This window comes from Siniperca chuatsi, linkage group LG22, assembly GCF_020085105.1.
Source record: "Siniperca chuatsi isolate FFG_IHB_CAS linkage group LG22, ASM2008510v1, whole genome shotgun sequence".
Classification (NCBI taxonomy): domain Eukaryota; kingdom Metazoa; phylum Chordata; class Actinopteri; order Centrarchiformes; family Sinipercidae; genus Siniperca; species Siniperca chuatsi.
In genome coordinates this window covers 21,718,040-21,734,123 of record NC_058063.1, presented here as the reverse complement: position 1 = coordinate 21,734,123, position 16,084 = coordinate 21,718,040, and the positions used below count along the sequence as shown (strand labels likewise).

Genomic DNA, 16,084 nt, shown 5'->3' with positions numbered 1-16,084 from the left:
GACTTCGTGGACCTCAAAGTATGTTTGTTTTAGCTTTAACTGAGACTCTCCCAGTTTCAACCTTATTGTCTGGACCGACTTGTTGATAATAATCTTAAAATGGTCCACCTACTAGCTTTTTCTGGAGCTTTCTGACTGCATCTCGTGGCCTCCCTCAGCAGAATGAATCTGCTCAGCTGTTGTGGAGATAGGTAGCAAGTGGACTTTGAGTTAAGATTTTTTTGTTTCCAAGTTCAAGAATGAACTTTCACGCTCAGCACAAGCAATGTGCGACCTCGACAGAAGTGGCGCTGAAACAGCAGTATGCAAAATGTCATTTTATTGACATGAAAACAGGCTGACCTTTATGGCTTCTCCAGAGGCAGAGCAGCAGTACTGAAACCAGCAAGAGGCAGGCGACCACCACAGGAAGTAGAATGCGTTTGAATTTAGGCAGCTCAGGGCGTCCTGCTTCAAAACAGAAATACCACAGGATGACCTCAATGCAATAAAACAACAAGCTCTGTCTACATGGCTGCTTTGTGCTTCGCTAAACTGGTTAAATCTATAAACACACAGTGATTTATATCAACATTTATATCAATCCTCTCATCTATTTTCTGGTAAGACAGCAAACCAAGATGTTACAATATTCCTTTAAAGTAGAGTGCTTAGTGGAACCAAATTCAGTAGTTGTACCTTTCCGTCTTTCTCATTGATTTACCTTTTTGAAAATGTGTATTCATCTTAAAAGTCACTCCAGCATTTCAGTTCAGTTCAATGAAACAGGCTCACGGGGTCGAAGTAAATCCGCACAGATTTTTGGCATCAAGTTCAACTTTGACCACCAAACTTGCACCGCTGACCAATAGCAAGCCGTCTTGACAGTACCTAATGATCTTTGAGGGAACGGCGAGCTGGAGGGTCCAAAATGAAGGAAGCTATCGAAGCTTAGCTATTAGCTGCGTTGGACCATCCAGTTTTATATAACCTCCTCTGTCAGAGGTAAAACAACTCACAGAAAAAGTTAAGGTTTGCAGACAGTTATGAGACAAGAGTCAATGGTACAGTAGCCTACGTCTTTTGAAAAAACTGCTTAAATGTATTGTCCCGTTAGCAACTGAGCTAACAAGCTTGCTAAATGATGATTAGCTAGCACATTAGCTTGGACAGCTTGCATGTTCCCGGCTGGCTAGCATACCAGCTACAGCAATTCACCGACTAGCCTTGAAGGTAGTCGCTACATCATCAAGCTGCTAAAACTAAACATTTCGTCAAGAAGCTCGGATGAAAACTAATCTTCGGTGTGGGTGTAGTGTGGCTATATTTGAGTGACGTTGGCCGGCGACATAAGCAACCAACCCAACAACTGTCATCACATTTGATTCAAATGTTGCTTAACTCTGACTGGTGCACACAAATATTCCAACTGAGGCCCGCCCACTTTAAATCAGTGAGAAATGAAAGAAATTTCCGATGTTAAATAACCAAAATAACGTGTTCATGTAGGGCCTCATTGCTCATAGTAAGAAGTTGTTTTCAAGGCCTTTAAAGCTGGTCTCACCTCTGACGGTCAGCCGGCTGTCTGGTGATTCTCCAGCTCCAGGGACGCTGCACTTGTAGAGTCCTTCATCAGATTTAGAAACACTGTGGATGGTCAGGTTTCCTGTAGAGCTGCTCCTGATGAGAAACCCATCTTTATAGAAATCGGTAGTGAGGTTGGAGGAGGAGGTCATCCTGTTTCTGCAGCGCAGAGTCACATCGTCTCCCGCCGTCACAGGAAGCACCGGACTCTCCAGGATCACAGAGCCAGCTGAGTGACAGAAGGCAGAAAGACAAGAGAATAGTTTGGAGCTCAAATAGCTTCAGGGTGTCTACACATGGTAATTCGAAGAGGTCAAAACTCTGGGAACCCTTGTTTTATAAAGAACAACTTGAACGTCAGACCTTGAACTTGCCAACTGTTTACCACAGTGTATTAACACCGTGGTCAAGCCAATCATATGCTAATCAGGTACTTAACAGTGATGAGGGAGGTGCAGCCAGAAAACAATAGGCCTGATTACTGATTACTGGGCCATCATGGAAACAATTAGGTCAGTTTCAGGTGAAACTAGCTAATCAACAGATACTCAGGTAGACTCCTTCCTGAGGGCAGGGCTTATGTAACACAGAGTAGCTTAAATTTCTGAGTTCCCGTCCCATTTTTTCACAATTGAGAATGACTTCCGGATGGGAGCCGAAACGTCTTGATTCTGAAAACAGTGTCCAGATGACTACGACTGAAACCTTTTCTACGATCTGACAATAAAGTTGTTGTTTGTTCTACAAGAGTTGCTGGAGTTTTGGCCTCTTTAGACTTTTTCCCTTCTCCGTGCACCTTGTATTGCACTTTAGACCTTTAGCGGCCTTACAACGACATCATGCTCTGTCCACCTTTACTTCTTAGAGACGACAGTCACCGTCTGCTTCGCCGCGAGAAGTCGCTTGTCGGGAAAAACAGGTTGTTAGAAGCTTCTGAACGTACGACAAATGCTGCAGTTTTTCTGCCGTTAAACTAGATGCACTCGACGTGCATTTTTGAATTTGCTGTAAGCCTCTATCAGCTGTGGTGACCAACAGCCCCTCTGTGTCCTTCACAGAAGGACGCATCGAGGTAAATGTGTCTGTTGTTTAAACCCACCGGTCACGGTGATGCTGGCGGCCTCGCTGCACTCTCCTGCTGCAGACTCACACCAGTACACTCCGGTGTCTGATGGGTAAAGGGCATCGATGGAGCAGTGGGATGCATCGATTCTATCCCAGGATGAGAAACACTCTTCGTTACTGTGTACGGATGTGTTCCTGTTAACTCTCCACTCAGAAGGGTTTCCCTGCTGCCCACAGCTCAGAGAGACAGACTCGTACTGGAAGAACTGGGATCTGTTGGGAAGGACTCTCAGAGCGGCTGCAACACACAGACAGATGGGGGCAAATTGAGACTTTTATCGTAAATGCACCTCAACAGAAAACTGAAAGTGAACGGGCAGGAAAACTTGGCTGATGTGTGGATGCTCAGCAAGCTCATCGCCTTCTTTGCATTTTGTTGTTTCCTTGTTTCACTACGGATGTTATTTTGAAGAATAAGTGAGTCGATTCAAGCTGCTCAAAGCTTCCCGCTGCTCTGCAACCTTCGTTTGAAAACACAACAACAATAAACCTCTCAGCTACGTTCACCGTTGGGGTCGATGGGGAGCTGGGAAGCTATTCTGTTGAGTTTATTTTACATTAATAACAACAAAGAGTTCTCTCCGCCTGTGTACGGTGCGATGATCTAAAGGCGAAACCAAAGAAGCAAAAAGTTAATAGCGTCTGCAGCTGCACTGAACAGAAGATGCAGTCAGAGCTTCACATGTCACCCACAATCAAAGACCACAAATAAAAAGTAACTGCTGTCAGCGTGAACCCACAATAAGAGAAACTAACATTTGGAAAGGAAAAGCTGCATCTCACAGATTCTCTCTGCAGAGACTTTGAAAGCCGAATATCTGGCTGCAAAAGGAAATAGATGTTTTTTGTGATGAGCTTTGTCCTCTTTTTGTTGCAGTTTGTTTTCTAACTAATTTGTGTACCCTTGATGGTAACATAAAAGTAATTATTCAGTCTTTACTTGGTAGATATTGGGTTATTATTAGTACAAAACGGTTACCTGTGGTTAATGCAATGAAGTAATGTAGTAAAAAGATAAAGTTACAGATACAGTTGCAGTACAAAGAGTGCAAATATAAAACACCAATAAACACATTTCCAAAATAATTCACAATGCCAAAACTATCAAGGTTAACGGTAAAGTACTGAGAAATAGTTAGGTACAGGCATAATTTATTAAAAGTCTGTTTCAAGCCAAGATCAGACCTTATCTTTTAATCTGGCCACAGAGAAATCATAGAGAACATTCCTCAGAAACAGGGAAAGAGTCAACATTTTAGAACTAAATCAGAGAGCAAATCAAAAACACGCATTCAGTACTCACCAACGACGGCGCAGAGTGTTGTTAACGCCATGCTGCTTGGCTGCTGATAAGACTGACTGACTGGGGGACTGAATCACACCAGGGGTCGGAGTATATGTCACGCAGGCCACAGCTTCCTGCTAGAAACATGTCTTCTTTAACACCTCAAATGTGAAAACTTTGTTACTTTCCTGATGACCTGAAAACATTTCAAATCTGCATCAAAAAAGACACTGACAGCCGTGCTGACTGCAGAGAACACTTAAATCTTCCTGTTGGTCGTGTGGCTTTGCAAGAAGCGTGCTAAGATTTTAAGTGAGTCAGACTCTTGAATACTGAATTATGGCCATTTTAAATTGATCAGATGCTGCTCCGCCACCAACGGCGGACATATGAGGCAGGTTGCTGTGAACACGTGCCATCTGCATTTGGTTGTAATTGGACAATGTGCTCAAGAGTTATGGCAGTTTATGCTGAATATGTCACAGCTGCCAAAGAGTGGCATCCAGCCATGAGGACACTGAGCATTTTTATGATATGTACAAAATGTATCCTTTATCAGGGTAATAATAAAAACATGTCTGTGAATATACAGCATATGTGATCATGATATCACACATGCACACACACAGATACAGTGGTGTGAAAAGGTGTTTGCCCGCTTCCTGATTTCTTATTTTTTTTGCATGTTTGTCAAACTTAAATGTTTCAGATCATCAAACTAATTTAAATATTAGTCAAAGATAACACAAGTAAAAACACAAAATGCGGTTTTTAAATGAAGGTTGTTATTATTAAGGGAAAACAAAATCCAAACCTACATGGCCCTGTGTGAAAAAGGGATTGCCCCCTAAACCTAATAACTGGTCTGCAGTTTGAATAGTGTGAGGAACAAAAGGCGGCTTGTTGTTTTTTGGGGGGTTTTTCTTAAAATTTCTGATAAGCACACACACACACACCCTCCTGATAAGCAGGACGGTTAAACGGATATCAGGAAACACAAGGCCAGCCTTCTGCCATTTCATCCCAGTGTGAGATGTGTGAGGCGTTAAACTGTGATGAAAACTTACTGTTTTTTTCAGGTTTTCTAAATATTAAATTGAGTCAGAATACTGTCCAATCCTGTTTTATGGACAGAAAATTGGGACAAACTCAAGCTGAGGCCCCTGAGCAGCGTGTGGTGACCGAGTCTTGTGACCGATCCAGATGACCCACCATCAGTACGGACGCACATAACGTTTGTCATGCTGTCGGTGTGTGTGTGTGTGTGTGTGTGTGTGTGTGTGTGTGTGTGTGTGTGTGTGGTGTTCGGTGGTGACCCCTTTCAGCTCAAAATAGAGCAAAATAATCCACGCGTTTCGCGAGATTTTAAACCCCTTTCTTACTAAGAAAAACGCTTCCACGTTCTCGTTCCTTGCTCGGTTTTGGTCACAAAATTTAAGCAAGTGTTTCTTATTTTTTTGCATGTTTGTCACACTTAAATGTTTCAGATCATCAAACTAATTTAAATATTAGTCAAAGATAACACAAGTAAAAACACAAAATGCAGTTTTTAAATGAAGGTTGTTATTATTAAGGGAAAACAAAATCCAAACCTACATGGCCCTGTGTGAAATAGTGATTGCCCCCTAAACCTAATAACTGGTTGCTCCACCCTTAACAGCAACAACTGCAATCAAGCGTTTGCGATAACTTGCAATGAGTCTTTTACAGCGCTGTGGAGGAATTTTGGCCCACTCATCTTTGCAGAATTGTTGTAATTCAGCCACATTGGAGGGTTTTCGAGCATGAACTGCCTTTTTAAGGTCATGCCACAGCATCTCAATGGGATTCAGGTCAGGATTCAGGTTTAACTAGGCCAGTCCAAAGTCTTCATTTTGTTCTTCTTCAGCCATTCAGAGACCCCACAGCAACATCCAAAGACCTGCAAGCCTCACTTGCCTCAGTTAAGGTCAGTGTTCATGACTCCACCATAAGAAAGAGACTGGGCAAAAATGCATTTTATGTTTACTTGTTAAATTTGTTTGATGATCTGAAACATTTAAGTGTGACAAACATGCAAAAAAAAAATAAAAAATCAGGAAGGGGGCAAACACTTTGTCACACCACTGTACATACATGCATATATATAATAGTCATTTATTAATTGAATCAAAAATGGAAGACAAAACGCCAAAATAAATTGCTAAAAATTCACTGTTACCAGCTTTTAAACTGTGATAATTAATCTGTTCTACATTGTTGTTAATTAAATATTTTTGGGCGTTGGATTGGTGGTCAGAAAAAAACAGGATGGTTAAAATTATCAGAATGATTGATTTACCTGAAACATTGCAAAAATACGACCTATTTTAAATCTTAGTGATACAGAAACTGTTGTGCGTGCTTTTATCTCCTCACGCCTCGATTATTGTAACAGCCTGTTCACTCGTCTTAATCTAAAAACTCTGACAGACTGCAGACTGTACAGGACTCAGCTGCTCGGCTGTAAACCAGGACCAAGAGGTTCGACCACATCACACCTGTTTCAGCCTCTTTACATCGGCTCCCTGTTTGTTTCAGGACTGATTTTAAGATCTTGCTGATTACTTTTAAGGCTAAGACGGTGTAGTCCCTCATTCGTCCAGGAGTGTTCTATCGTAGAAAAGGTTTCAGTCGTAGTCATCTGGACACTGTTTTCAGAATCAAGACGTTTCGGCTCCCATCTGGAAGTCATTCTCAATTGTGAAAAAAAGGACCGGGAACTCAGAAATTTAAGCTACTCTGAGTTACATAAGCCCCGCCCTCAGGGAGGAGTCTACCTGAGTATCTGTTAATAGCTAGTTTCACCTGAAACTGACCTAATTGTTTCCATGATGGCCCAGTAATCAGTAATCAGGCCTGGAGATGGTTCCTGTGGTCTGCTAATTTCCTGGCTGTGTTTTCGAGTTCCTGAACCAGATCCAAGGTTTTCTGCCCAAAATTCTTCAAAATAAGACGGTGTAGTCCCTCATTCGTCCAGGAGTGTGTCATCCTAGAAAAGGTTTCAGTCGTAGTCATCTGGACACTGTAATGACACATGATGGCCCAGTAATCAGTAATCAGGCCTGATTACTGGGCCATCTTGGAAACAATTAGGTCAGTTTCAGGTGAAACTAGCTATTAACAGATACTCAGGTAGACTCCTCCCTGAGGGCGGGGCTTATGTAACACAGAGTAGCTTAAATTTCTGAGTTCCCGTCCCATTTTTTCACAATTGAGAATGACTTCCGGATGGGAGCCGAAACGTCTTGATTCTGAAAACAGTGTCCGGATGACTACGACTAAAACCTTTTCTACGATACTTTTAAGGCTCTTCATGGCTCCAGTTCATATTTTAGACCTTGTAATCCCTTATGAACCTTCACGTAGTCTGAGATCTTCGGGCAGGGGTCTCCTGTCTGCTCCTGAGTCCAGGATGGAAACTAAGGGGGACAGAGCTTTGGCCATCAGGGCCCCGAGGCTCTGGAACAACCTGCCCGAAGACATCAGGCTGTCTGAGTCAGTGTCTTCGTTTATCAGAATCAGAATCAGAAAGACTTTATTGATCCCCGAAGGGAAACTCTTTGTTACAGCAGCTCGCCTTTACGTCAGTGCACACAGGAGAAGTACTAGCAAACAATATAATACAATACACAATAAAAACAGATCAGAAAATAAATTAAGTACCAGGTGGGTATAAGTATAAGATAAAATAAGTGTGAAGTACCAAGTGGGTTTACCGGTTGATGATGATAATACAGTATAATAATACAATGTAATAATATAAGTAATAAGTAATAAGCAGAGGTGCATGTACTGTCGAGTTAAGTGTAGCTTATTGAGATTATTAAGATATTGCACAGCAGTAGGTATATAATATCAATAAATAGGAAAAACTAACATAGGAACACTAAATATTGCATGGGAGTAGTACACAGACTATTGCACAATTATGTCAAGTATTGCAGAGATGTTAATGATCAATGTCCAGTTTAGTGACTTCGGGTCATACAGACTGACACTTAGAGGGAGGAGTTAAAGAGTCTGATGGCCACAGGCAGGAGTGACTTCCTGTGGCGCTCTGTGGTGCATTGTGGGGGGATGAGTCTTCCGCTGAAGGTGCTCCTTTGCTTGACCAGCACGTCATGGAGCTCTCAAGTCTCGTCTCAAAACACATTTTTATCTGAAAGCAGATCCTGATTTTACCTGAACTGGCTGTTAATTTTATTGCTTTTGTGTATTTTACTTCTTTATATTTCGTCATTCACTGTGGTGTTTTATTTCTCTCGTTGTGAAGCACTTTGTACTTTGTTCTGTTAAGTGCTCTATAAATAAAGTTTTATTATTATTTATTACCTGTATTAATCCGTTGCATCAGTAATGACGATATAATAATGATGATGTTTCGCCTTATTGCAACATGGATGCTGCGACACAGATAAACACCGGATCATTTCACATTCAGTTTTATTTTGAATGACTTGTAGGGACGTGTCCGTTGCCCCTCATGTCTGGTGCACTGTAGTTTACCGTAGTCTCCCCACAGTTTCTGGGAACTCCCAAGAGTTCCCATTAGTGAAGAAAGTAGAGAGTAAAGCTACATCACTACAAATGATAGATACGTTTAGAAATCATTGATCATCTTTGAAGTCCCGAAAGAGAAGTGGAAAGACGTGAGGCAAAATGGCTTTAGGGTCAAAGGCCAGTTACGTTAATATAAACCATGTTTGGTTTGTAAATAAAGTATAATTTACGCATGATTTTATCTGAGTTAACACCCTCTCAGACTAGCTGTATGAATTTAGGATTTGACTTGGTGGTTTGCTCTTAACTAACGTGAAAGAGCACAGAACAATTAAAAAGGAGGAGAAGTCAAGTCAAATGATTTAATGAAGCACATTTTTAAAAAAAAAAAACAGCCCGTGTTGGACAAACAGAGGAGGCGGTTCAAATCACAAATTAAATAAAAACACAAAATCAAAACACCCACACAACAAAATACCATGGAAACAGTAACTATAGTCCCATGATCGAAACTAGTCACAGACCCGCCCTCTGATTGGCTCTGCGTCATTGCGTAAGCACGTCGACGTGAGGTTTAAAGGACGCTCAGTTACCACATGCAGTCCACAGTCGCCTAGCATCGGTCCAGCGCGCAACAGGAGGTAGTTTTGTCTTTGTATCGGCTGTTTTTAATGGTTCCCTTCGTTGATTTCATGGTTGGCCGGACCGTTCCCCTCTGGGCTTTGACCGTGCTCTTCAGTGCGGTAGTCTGGACGCCCGTTAAAGGTAAGCTATATGTTTCGCTACTGTTAGCTAGCTAGTTAACTTTTCATTCATTCATTCATTCAATTCAAATGTCCACACTCGGTCCTGTGAGCACACAATAACTGATGTTCAACTGTAACTTTCAAACTGTAACACCGTTTATAACGTTAGCCGGTAGTTTATTAACCTCTGACTGCCGTTAAAGCCGTTAAACCGTAACTAAGGAAACATCAAACGTGGTTACTTAAAACGAACAGAAACAGAGCGCGTTTGATTGATTTATTTGCTTTTTTATAGAGCAATAAATGTCGAATAACATGTATTTATTTAGTTTTACACAAATTAGCAGTTATGTCATTAATAATTTGATTCAGGTTGAATGTGTTTACACACATTTTTGTCGCGTTATTCGCATAGTTGTGCGATTTATGGTGATGACTCTTAGTGATGATTCAATGACTGACTCACAGAGGAAATCATCCACGTGCTTCTTAATCAGGGCTCACGTGAGACATTTCACTGAGCTGGGATCTGGGGGTTTTTACCAGAAACTGACAAATTAAATTAAAAGTTTTCCCAAACACAGTTATTAAACTGTCTGTAGGATGAGCGTGGCAGCAGTTCGTCTGGTTCAGTATCAGCTGGCTTCCTGCTGGTCAGTCTGCAGTTTGAATAGTGTGAGGAACAAAAGGCGGCTTGTTGTTTTTTTTTTGGGGGGGGTTTTCTTAAAATTTCTGATAAGCACACACACACCCTCCTGATAAGCAGGACGGTTAAACGGATATCAGGAAACACAAGGCCAGCCTTCTGCCATTTCATCCCAGTGTGAGATGTGTGAGGCGTTAAACTGTGACGAAAACTTACTGTTTTTCAGGTTTTCTAAATATTAAATTGAGTCAGAATACTGTCCAATCCCATTTTATGGACAGAAAACTGGGACAAACTCAAGCTGAGGCCCCTGAGCAGCGTGTGGTGACCACCCAGATGACCCACCATCAGTACAGACGCACATAACGTTTGTCATGCTGTCGGGGTGTGTGTGTGTGTGTGTGTGTGTGGTCGGTCAGCTGGTGACCCCTTTCAAAATTGGACCTGAGTTCATCCAAGCGTTTCGTGAGAGTTTAAACACCTTTCTTACGAAGAAAAACCCTTCCACGTTCTCGTTCCTTGCTCGGTTTTGGTCACAGGATTTTAAGCAAGTGTTGGCCGCCGGGTTAAGTCCATCCATCGATCAATAAATAATGATCCACACGGATCGAGATGTGCGTCGCTTGTTGAGTGTGTTCTGGTGTAAAAGCACTCAGGACTCAAGACTTCGAGGAGGTTTGGATTTGGGAAGATCCTTGTGGACTGGATCGAGATGATTTCTCGCTCTCCTAGATCCTCCGTCATAACAAATAAAACCTCATCGGAGCCTTTTGGTCTATATTGGGGCGCGAGACGGGGACATCGCCTGTCCCCTTTCTTATTTATTATAGCACTACAGCCGTCGGGCAGCTGGGATAAGAAGTCATCCTCACATCAAGGGTATTTCAGCTGGTACACCAGACTTGTTACGACGTACGCAGATGATTTTACTTGTTATCCTAAAGTGGCTATGCCTTATCTTTCACAATATTAAATAATTAAAGTTTCTGGACAGTAAACTGGGCTAAATGTGAACTTGCTAAGGTTGTCCAGGATTATATCGCATATTTAGGGCTGAAACTTTTGCTCGAATTAAATTTTGTTAGAAGGTTTTGATAAATTAAAATGCAGCATAGAATACTGGAGGACTCTGCCAGATCGGCAGAATAAACGCTGTTATACTATCGCTACCAGATGTTTCTGTCAAAATGTGGTGACGAAAGCTGCCTCCAGATCAGCCAATAGCAAAATTCAATTGCAGTAGCCGGGTTTCAACCTGTAGAGGGCGGTCGCTGTGCGTATTTATAACTCAATATGTAGAAGTCAAAGACTTTGCACTAAAGTATCGATTTAGACCTGAAACCATCAACAAAATACCCAGATCATTGGTTTTCAGCTGGAAAAAGGTGGTTTTAAGGGTTTAGTTGCTCTTTAAGTTGGTGGTTTATTCTGTATGTTGTCAAAAATGTCAGTAAAAATAATATTCAAAAAAGAAATTGTTAGTTGCATCTTTTAGTTCTAAATCTCGGATGTATAATCTTCCTCTTTAGCTCCGCTGAGGTAAAATACACTTATTGGTCCTGGAAACTTGGTATGAGTTTACGGGGAAGTTTTGAAATATTTAGAAGTAAAATAATAGTTGAGATAATGTTACCGTTAATCATTAATAAAAGATTTTCAACACACAGCAGAACCTCTTCAGACGGTCTAACGTCTCCCTGTTTTCCAGGTGAGCCGCGGGTCATCGGGCCCCTGCAGCCGGTCGTCGCGGCCCCGGGCGACGACGTCGTCCTGCCGTGTCACCTGGAGCCCGAGTTCAACGTGGAGAGGCAGACGGTGGAGTGGTCGAAGCCCGACCTGAAGCCTGACCCCTCAGATCGCCTGAGCCGGGTCGAGTACGTCCACGTCTACAGGGACCGCCGCGAAGTCCTGGACATGAAGTTGCGCTCGTACGTCAAGAGGACGCTGCTGTTCCCAGACGGCCTGAAACGCGGGAACATCTCGCTCAAGATCACGAACGTGACGCTCGCAGACGCAGGGCGATACAAATGCTTCATCCCAAAGTTAAAGAGCAACGTGAAGGAGTCGATTGTTCAGCTTGTTGTCGTTGGTGAGTGCGTTTGTTTGTTTAAAAGTTTATAATCCCGACCGCAACATAATGAAACATCTGGAAGACTCGGAGGATCGTTTTGTCAGCAGCTTATTTGAGCGTTGTCCTGTAACAGTTTGTTTTTAATTGTTGTGACTCATTGCAAATCCTCAGATCCGGACTCTGTTAAAGTCTGGACGACGGAGACGCCGCTGCATCCCCGAAGTCTCCAAACTCCAGATCCAAAGGAGAGGACGGACACGGAAGTTAAAGGTGAAGAATGTTCTGCATTATCAGTAGAGTCGCGCTCGTGTATCTGTTGGATTCCAGTTGCTGTAACTCTTTGTCTCTGGTTGCTTTCCTTCACGTCAGGCGGTCCGTCCCACCTGGGCGTCTGGATCTCGGCGGTCTGCGTCGTCCTGCTCGCAGGTGGAGTCGGTGGATGTGTTCTTATTAAACACAAGCTGCAAAAACAAAACGTGAGTCAGAAGGAAGCGAAACGCGTTGTTGCTGCTTGTTGTGTAAATCATACAGACCTTTTTTTTTTTTAGGAAATAATAATAATAATTATTTTTTCTTTTAACTGTCCCTCCAGCTTCCGAAGTATGATGCCGCCCCATCCAAACAACTTCCACTCTAGGTGCCTTGCTCAGGGGCACGTTGGTAGTTGTGACACCCCCCCCCCCTCCCCCTTTTGGATCTTTCTCATCAGTTCGGGATCCAACCCGGCAGCACCTCCAGCCGCAGGTGGGCCAACCGGTTCCTCAGGAGTGAGGTCTTCATGGTGGATCCAGAGATCCAGATCTCCGTCATTAAGACTGTAAGTCCGAGTTGATCGTGAGCTTCGACCCCCGCTGGTGACTGACACCGAGGCAGGAGAGGCTCTTACGCAAACAATCAATTTGTTCCATGTGCAAAGTCTTGTACATGTGCAATAAAGTGTCTTTTGGCATCTAAAGAGCCTCCTCTGCTTCCTGTCAGCGTGCGGGCGTTTTCTCCGTCGGCTGTTTGAGGACGGAGTCGTTTGATTTGAATTTCAGTCTGAATTTGCGTCCGACGTCGACTTGCACTTTATCTCCGTTTACCTAACTTTGCATTGGAGGCGCAGTCAAATGAAGTTTAATCTGTCTTCCTGCAGAAGTTCGAGCAGTTTGTTCTTAAATGCACATTAGTTTCTTTATGTTTTACAGAAGTTTATGTGCGGCCTGCTCGGCTCGGCTGCAGCTCATCGAGTGCGCAGTAAAGTGCTTGTGTTAAACTGAGGCTCTTGTGCAGCAGCTGATGAACTCTGTGTTCTTCATCCTCAGCTCGCCTGAAGCTCTGCGGCTGCATCGACGCTGGAGGAGTCCGATCCCTTTAAGAGCGTCGCCTATTAAAACGGTTTCTCCCTGAACACGTTTGGTTTAGACTTTGGAAAGTCCGGCCTGCACAAGAACCAGCGGATCAGCAGGATCACTTTGGGGTTTTTATCTGTCAAGAGAGACTGTATAGTTTTTTTGGTAAAGCTTTACACCGTCGGTCACTTTCAGCTCTTTGACCGGGCAGCTAGTTCACCCGACCTCGACGTGACGACGAAAACAACAGGTTTAGTTTTATGAACCCAGCCTTTGTGTTGCTCTTACCGCTCTCCTCTCAGGAGGATAACTGTGAGCGCCCTATTTTGTGATTACATTAATCAGTGTGATACATTTAAATTATTTTAATTAAATTTTTTTTTAGGCTCGTGGTTTTGGTTCTCATGTTTCTTGCCACGGCACTGAAGTTGAAGTGGAGTTCCTCAACACTAAATTAAAACTAACTCAAATTAGTTTTACTAACTAATGTTTACAGAAGAACTGGTTAATAGCTACTAAGAACTTAGGACTTGACGGTCAAACTTAATAATGCATTTATGAATAGCTCCGGTTTACTTAACCCTGACTGGATGAAGATTACAGGGTGTATTTAGTGTTTTTGAGTTTTGTGGCCCAACACTACAACCAGGGAAGAAGTAAAGGGGGAAACATGGCTGAAATTAACTTCCCCACATGTTCAGGCTGATATGAATCACAGCTAATAGTGTTAAAACAGTGCGATGCAGAAGAGGTTATTTCTGTTCAAATGAAGCTGCTGCATTAACGTCAGTAGGAATAAATGTTTCTGTTGGAGCTTTAATCGCTCTGCTGTCCCTCACATGAAGTGTGAGCGGACCTCGGGGCCCTCGCTGTGGTTATGTTCGTGGATTTGTATTCTGACTTTGTTCTGATTTGTTACTTTTAATAAAACTACCTGTTTTCTTGGGTGTTGAACACTAAACGACTTCTTGCACTTAAAATGAGTTTGTAAAATTACCTCGCGTGTTACGCTGTTTAAAAATCTCAAACCGATGGATTAGTGGTCGACTACAGTGTCGACTTGAATGTATCTGCTGTCTCTTTGCATTAAAGTTCAGACTCGGCTTTTTGTATTTCTGTCAGCTGAACAGATGATTTTAAAAAATGTTTCCTTTTGAATCATAAAGGAAGTTCAGTCACCATGTTGAGCAACAGCCATCAGGGCTGCTACTCTGTGATGTTTAGCTACAGTTCTCATTTAATAACCTTTAACTAAAGCATCATATTTATATCCTCAGTTTACTATATAGATATATAGATATATCCTTTTATTGGCTATAAATGTTAGTTATTACATTTCTGAAAAGTCTCCAGTTTCTACTGGAAGTTCCCAGAGCTCGCCTTAATGTGGAGGAGGCCGAAAGCCCCCGAGCTTTTTAATAGTTTCTCCTGCTGTTACATAATGCAGTTCACCTGAAACTTCCCAACACTCCCTCAAATATCCCCTCGCTTTTTTTTTATACTGATGTTTTGCTTCATTGTTGATTTTTGTTTCTGTTCTGTAAAGTTGATTTTGTGGTTTAATGCTTTTACTGTGAAACACTTTGTTTTGTTATATGAATAAATCTTTACTGCTACAGAAAATATTTTGGTTTCTGAGTGTCTTGTGGTGATTTTTGGGGTTTAAATATCCTAATCTGATCTCTCACACACACACACACACACACACACACACACACTGGATAAGAAGACAGCAGTTTTGACACTGACTTGAAATGTCTCTTCGAAGTCTGGATGCTTATGACAACATGATCATTCGGGGCGTCGCACAAAACTCTGGACCCGTACAGAGGCGTTCTGTATGGGCCCCTCCTCACATGAGGGCCCTGTGTACTCGGCCCCCAAGGCCTACACTCCTGATCCTGGACACGTTGAGACTTGGTCCTGCTGTGTGGCTCCCTCTAGTGTCACAACATATCGAGCCTGCTGCAAGAAATCTTGGTGTCCTGTTTGACAGCAGTTTATGTTTTGAGCAACATCTCACTGAGCTCGTCCAATCAGGTTTCTATCACCTCAGAAACAAAAATCTGATCTATTTTAAATCTTAATGATGCAGAAACTGTTGTACGTGCTTTTATCTCCTCACGCCTCGATTACTGTAACAGCCTGTTCACTTGTTTTAATCTAAAAACTGACAGACTGCAGACTGTACAGGACTCAGCTGCTCGGCTGTAAACCAGGACCCAGAGGTGCGACCACATCACACCTGGTTCAGCCTCTTTACATCGGCTCCCTGTTGGTTTCAGGACTGATTTTAAGATCTTGTTGATTACTTTTAAGGCTCTTCATGGCTCCAGACTATATTTTAGACCTTGTAATCCCTTATGAACCTTCACGTAGTCTGAGATCTTGGGCAGGGGTCTCCTGTCTGTTCCTGAGTCCAGGATGGAAACTAAGGGGACAGAGCTTTTGCCATCAGGGCCCCGAGGATCTGGAACAACCTGCCCGAAGACATCAGGCTGTCTGAGTCAGAGTCTTCGTTTAAGTCTCGTCTCAAAACACATTTTTATCTGAAAGCAGATCCTGATTTTACCTGAACTGTTTATTTTATTGCTTTTATGTTTTATTTCTTCATATTTCGTCATTCACTGTGGTGTTTTATTTCTCCTGTTGTGAAGCACTTTGTTCTGATAAGTGCTCTATAAATAAAGTTTTATAATTATTATTAGTGTCGCCAGAGTGACCCCGACCAATCTGAAGTGCATTCAGGCTGTGAAGGTTTGTTTAGCTTTCTGCTGCCTGCACATTAAAGCGCTC

General features: G+C 42.5%; 2 protein-coding genes across 4 annotated transcripts in view; one reads left to right on the top strand and one right to left on the bottom strand.

The window, feature by feature from the left end:
• Positions 1 to 16,084, bottom strand: part of LOC122870258 (low affinity immunoglobulin gamma Fc region receptor III-like) — a 1,099,642-nt gene that overhangs the window by 4,502 nt on the left and 1,079,056 nt on the right. The window contains exons 2-5 of one of the 3 annotated variants that reach the window (XM_044184334.1): positions 3,992 to 4,107; positions 2,663 to 2,926; positions 1,544 to 1,792; positions 343 to 450 (exon numbers count right to left, since the gene is read on the bottom strand). In XM_044184334.1, the coding sequence (XP_044040269.1) occupies positions 343 to 450; positions 1,544 to 1,792; positions 2,663 to 2,926; positions 3,992 to 4,022 (652 nt within the window). In that variant the 5' untranslated portion in view covers positions 4,023 to 4,107. Of the gene's footprint in view, positions 1 to 342; positions 451 to 1,543; positions 1,793 to 2,662; positions 2,927 to 3,991; positions 4,577 to 16,084 lie in introns of those variants that run through there. The other 2 variants (XM_044184335.1, XM_044184337.1) reach the window with 2 other exon arrangements.
• Positions 9,083 to 14,913, top strand: LOC122870272 (myelin-oligodendrocyte glycoprotein-like). Its single transcript, XM_044184399.1, has 6 exons — positions 9,083 to 9,259; positions 11,595 to 11,975; positions 12,129 to 12,227; positions 12,327 to 12,433; positions 12,550 to 12,774; positions 13,262 to 14,913. The coding sequence occupies exons 1-5, from the start codon at positions 9,166 to 9,168 to the stop codon at positions 12,592 to 12,594; spliced, it is 726 nt and encodes a 241-aa protein (XP_044040334.1). The 5' UTR covers positions 9,083 to 9,165; the 3' UTR covers positions 12,595 to 12,774; positions 13,262 to 14,913.

Excerpts from the sequence above, each read along its gene's own strand:
- LOC122870272 (XM_044184399.1), top strand. The coding sequence starts at position 9,166 with ATGGTTCCCTTCGTTGATTTCATGGTTGGCCGGACCGTTCCCCTCTGG. Across the intron at positions 11,976-12,128 it reads TGTTCAGCTTGTTGTCGTTG|ATCCGGACTCTGTTAAAGTC; the intron begins GTGAGTGCGTTT and ends GCAAATCCTCAG. Across the intron at positions 12,228-12,326 it reads GACGGACACGGAAGTTAAAG|GCGGTCCGTCCCACCTGGGC; the intron begins GTGAAGAATGTT and ends CCTTCACGTCAG.